A 3,730-nucleotide genomic window follows, 5' to 3' on the forward strand; every position below is an offset into this window, starting at 1 on the left:
ATATGCATGTGTATATACAAAAAGAAATATAGGCAGATATGTATATATATATATATATATATATATATATATATATATATATATATATATATATATATATATATATATATATATATATATATGCAAACATGCATGTATATATACATGTATATATATATATATGTGTGTGTGTGTGTGTGTGTGTGTGTGTGTGTGTGTGTGTGTGTGTGTGTGTGTGTGTGTGTGTGTGTGTGTGTGTGTGTGTGTGTGTGTGTGTGTGTGTGTGTGTGTGTGTGTGTGTGTGTGTGTGTGTGTGTGTGTGTGTGTGTGTGTGTGTGTGTGTGTGTGTGTGTGTGTGTGTGTGTGTGTGTGTGTGTGTGTGTGTGTGTGCATAACATTCGCAACAAATATCACATATACATCTGAAGTAACCAACAGCAATACATTTAACATTCAGGGTAGCAATTGAATTTAACAAACACCATTTTCACAATAACGTACATAAAATAATTTTCACCGGTATCAAATACCAGACAATCTTTCGATAATTTAATTACCATTATTTGATTAGTATTTCGAAGTAGAATAAGCAGAACCTATCCCAAATTCTTTTTTTTGTGCGTGTGTGTTTTTTTTTACATATATTCTGAAATTCCATCGATTTCACAGAAATTTACAGAAAACAATTATACATGAATATTTGATTACATTCTAACGTAGATTCCATTTTAATCTCTCCTTTTATTATATAGATTATCCCCCCTCGTCAGATTCACATGATGGCACATTTCCTGGAGGGGAGCGAAGGGCCCGAAGGAAAGGCCGTGGGGGGGCGGCCTCCCTGCACTACGGCGTGAAGGACCCCCACCTGCTCAGCGTTCCTCACCGGCCTCGCCCACCGCGTCTCCTCCGGCCGGACCTCGTTGCCTGACGGAGAAGTAGGTGAGCTCAGTCCGAATATTGCATATCATTGCTTTTAGCCTTGATAGTGCACCGTATTCATTACTTTATTATTCATTATTATTCATATTATATTGTTATTCAAATTATATTTTTGCATTATTCATATTATTATTCGTAATATACTATGATCAATATTGTATCATTATTCATATTATATTATCAATCATATTATATAATCATGCATATATCATTATCCATATTATATCATTATTCATATTATATCATTATTCATTATCATTTACATTCATTACTTCACTGATAAGCGTGGCAGAACTACAAGCTCATGTGTCTTTTTCTCCCTAAAGGATTCACTGGAGAAAAGGCAACACGATGACGAAGGGGCCAGTACCTGAGGCGTAGACGAGGTGGGTGTGCAGGGTGACGAGGCTCCCCTCCGAGGCCACGATCCAGGCGTTGAGTCTCTCCAGGAGTTCCTTCATGCTCTCCCACTCCGCACCGCCACATAAGCCTCCTACGGGAATGGGTGGTGCTGTGAGAGATGGTCTGCCTCGGTCTGTTTGGCTGTAAGTATGTCTTTCTCTCTCTCTATCTATTTATCTGTCTATTTATCTGTCTATCTATCTGTCTGTCTCTCTCTCTCTCTCTCTCTCTCTCTCTCTCTCTCTCTCTCTCTCTCTCTCTCTCTCTCTCTCTCTCTCTCTCTCTCTCTCTCTCTCTCTCTCTCCCTCCCTCCTCTCCCTCCTTCTCTCCCTCCTTCTCTCCCTCCTTCTCTCCCTCCTTCTCTCCCTCCTTCTCTCCCTCCTTCTCTCCCTCCTTCTCTCCCTCCTTCTCTCCCTCCTTCTCTCCCTCCTTCTCTCCCTCCTTCTCTCCCTCCTTCTCTCCCTCCTTCTCTCCCTCCTTCTCTCCCTCCTTCTCTCCCTCCTTCTCTCCCTCCTTCCGCACTTTTCACCCTATCTTCTTACCACTGGACACCAGGTTAGGAATGAAGGTCTTGCAGTGGATGACCTGAGACGACTTGGCTAGCGTCGGTCCTGCGCTGACTACCCCCGGGAGGTTGGCATCTGCAGGAGTGTGTTATGATGTTGATTAAATTCGTTATTATTACTACTGCTGTTTCGTTTTTAATCATGTTCATTGGATCATTCTTCGTTAAAATTACCGTTTTTTATTGTTGCAATGTTGTGAATGGTTATCATTGTTATTATTATTAACACGATTATCATCATTATTTTTGTTATTGTTATTATCATTATCATTATTATATTCATTATCAATATCATTATTATAATCATCATTATCATTATTTTTATCATTACTGCTGTTTTCTTATTTTTTTATTATCATTATTACTATTATTATTATAATTATCATTGTTCTTATCATCATCATTATTATTATTATTATTGTTATCATTATTATTATCATTATTATTATTATTACTATCATTATTATTATTATTACTATCATTATTATCATCATCATTATTACTGTATTGTCATCATTACTATCATTATCGAAATGATGATAATGATTATCATGATTATCATAATCATTATTATCATCGTTACTATCATTTTCTCCCTTAATAACATCACTGATATCAGTTATTGATAGTTGTAGCAGTAGCGATAGTAACAGTCGGGATGAAAGCGGTATTAGTAGTATCAGTTTAATTAATTAAAGTGATTTTATATTGGATATCAAAACTACCTCTTACATCATTATCATCATCGTCACTATTCATATTGCATTTTTTGTTGCTTTAATATCATTTTTGTTAGTCTCAACATCATGATAATCTCTTTAGTAATGTTATTTCAGGATCATTATGAAGACTAATATTCATAACCAAAATATGATGGACACACAGTGACTAGGCATCATTGAATCATTGCTCTTGTCATTTGATTATCTAACACATATATGTCCAGAAAAAAGTAAAATAACATAGAAGTATATACAGTACAGACACACTAAACCTACTTGGTTGTGTTCAGTGATTGTCTACTTTAAATACTAATGAAAAAAATACTGGTATTGTATCATGAATTTGCTAAGCGAAAACTTTCCATTGCAGACTCCCAAAACGTGAACGTGCATAGACATTGCAAATGATTACAAATGACCATGAGGTTTTGTCGCTTTTTTCTCTGTGTTTCTATGAATTGCTGGTCGAACGTATTGGTGAGGCGCAGATGAGGAAATTCGAGAAATGACGTCATCTTATGAATGAGGCGGAACTTTCGTCTGGAGATGCAAGATGCTGGGCGCCGATTGGTCGAGATCCTACCAATGAGAGTGAAGATGAAAATATAACAAAGGACAAATACGTAGATGGAAACGAAGAACGGGGTGTTAAATCCTTGGAAAAAAACACCTCTCGCCAAGGGGAAAAATAAGGCTAAAATGCAAATCTAGTTATGAAGTCGTTTGTGTAAAGAGATACATGCATCGTTGTAAAGAAAAAAAAACGGGGTTATAAACAGACCTGCTTTCGAGCTGTCATTCTTAGCAGGAGAATTCGCTTGAGATGGAAATTGATAAAGAGAGAGAATAAGATTAATTACAAGATCAAGTTGGAAAATTACTTTAAATACCTATCCTCACCTAGGTCTATTCGCTTCAACCTTGGAATGTTATGAATATTTCCCAGATAAATCTGAATTCATTTTCGAAGTTATTGCCAAACATTCACGACGAATAAGCTATGTAATATTTCTCCAGCCTCCTTTACGCCCTTAGCTACATATTAAAGTTACCCTGAGGTCTAGACCCCTGTGAACTATACCGAATCTTCCGCTAACTGCAAATGCAATCTTCGACCTTC

General features: G+C 36.8%; 1 protein-coding gene across 2 annotated transcripts in view; it reads right to left on the bottom strand.

Moving 5' to 3' along the window:
- Positions 1 to 226: 226 nt before the first annotated feature.
- LOC113810038 (uncharacterized) overlaps positions 227 to 3,730 on the bottom strand; it is a 55,297-nt gene continuing 51,793 nt past the window's right edge. Inside the window, exons 9-12 of one of the 2 annotated variants that reach the window (XM_070145145.1) lie at positions 3,392 to 3,427; positions 1,866 to 1,964; positions 1,292 to 1,414; positions 227 to 906 (exon numbers count right to left, since the gene is read on the bottom strand). In XM_070145145.1, the coding sequence (XP_070001246.1) occupies positions 752 to 906; positions 1,292 to 1,414; positions 1,866 to 1,964; positions 3,392 to 3,427 (413 nt within the window). In that variant the 3' untranslated portion in view covers positions 227 to 751. The remainder of the gene's footprint in view (positions 907 to 1,291; positions 1,415 to 1,865; positions 1,965 to 3,391; positions 3,428 to 3,730) is intronic. The other variant, XM_070145146.1, reaches the window with a different exon arrangement.

The sequence above is a fragment of the Penaeus vannamei genome, chromosome 33, assembly GCF_042767895.1.
Source record: "Penaeus vannamei isolate JL-2024 chromosome 33, ASM4276789v1, whole genome shotgun sequence".
NCBI classification, from domain to species: Eukaryota; Metazoa; Arthropoda; class Malacostraca; order Decapoda; family Penaeidae; genus Penaeus; species Penaeus vannamei.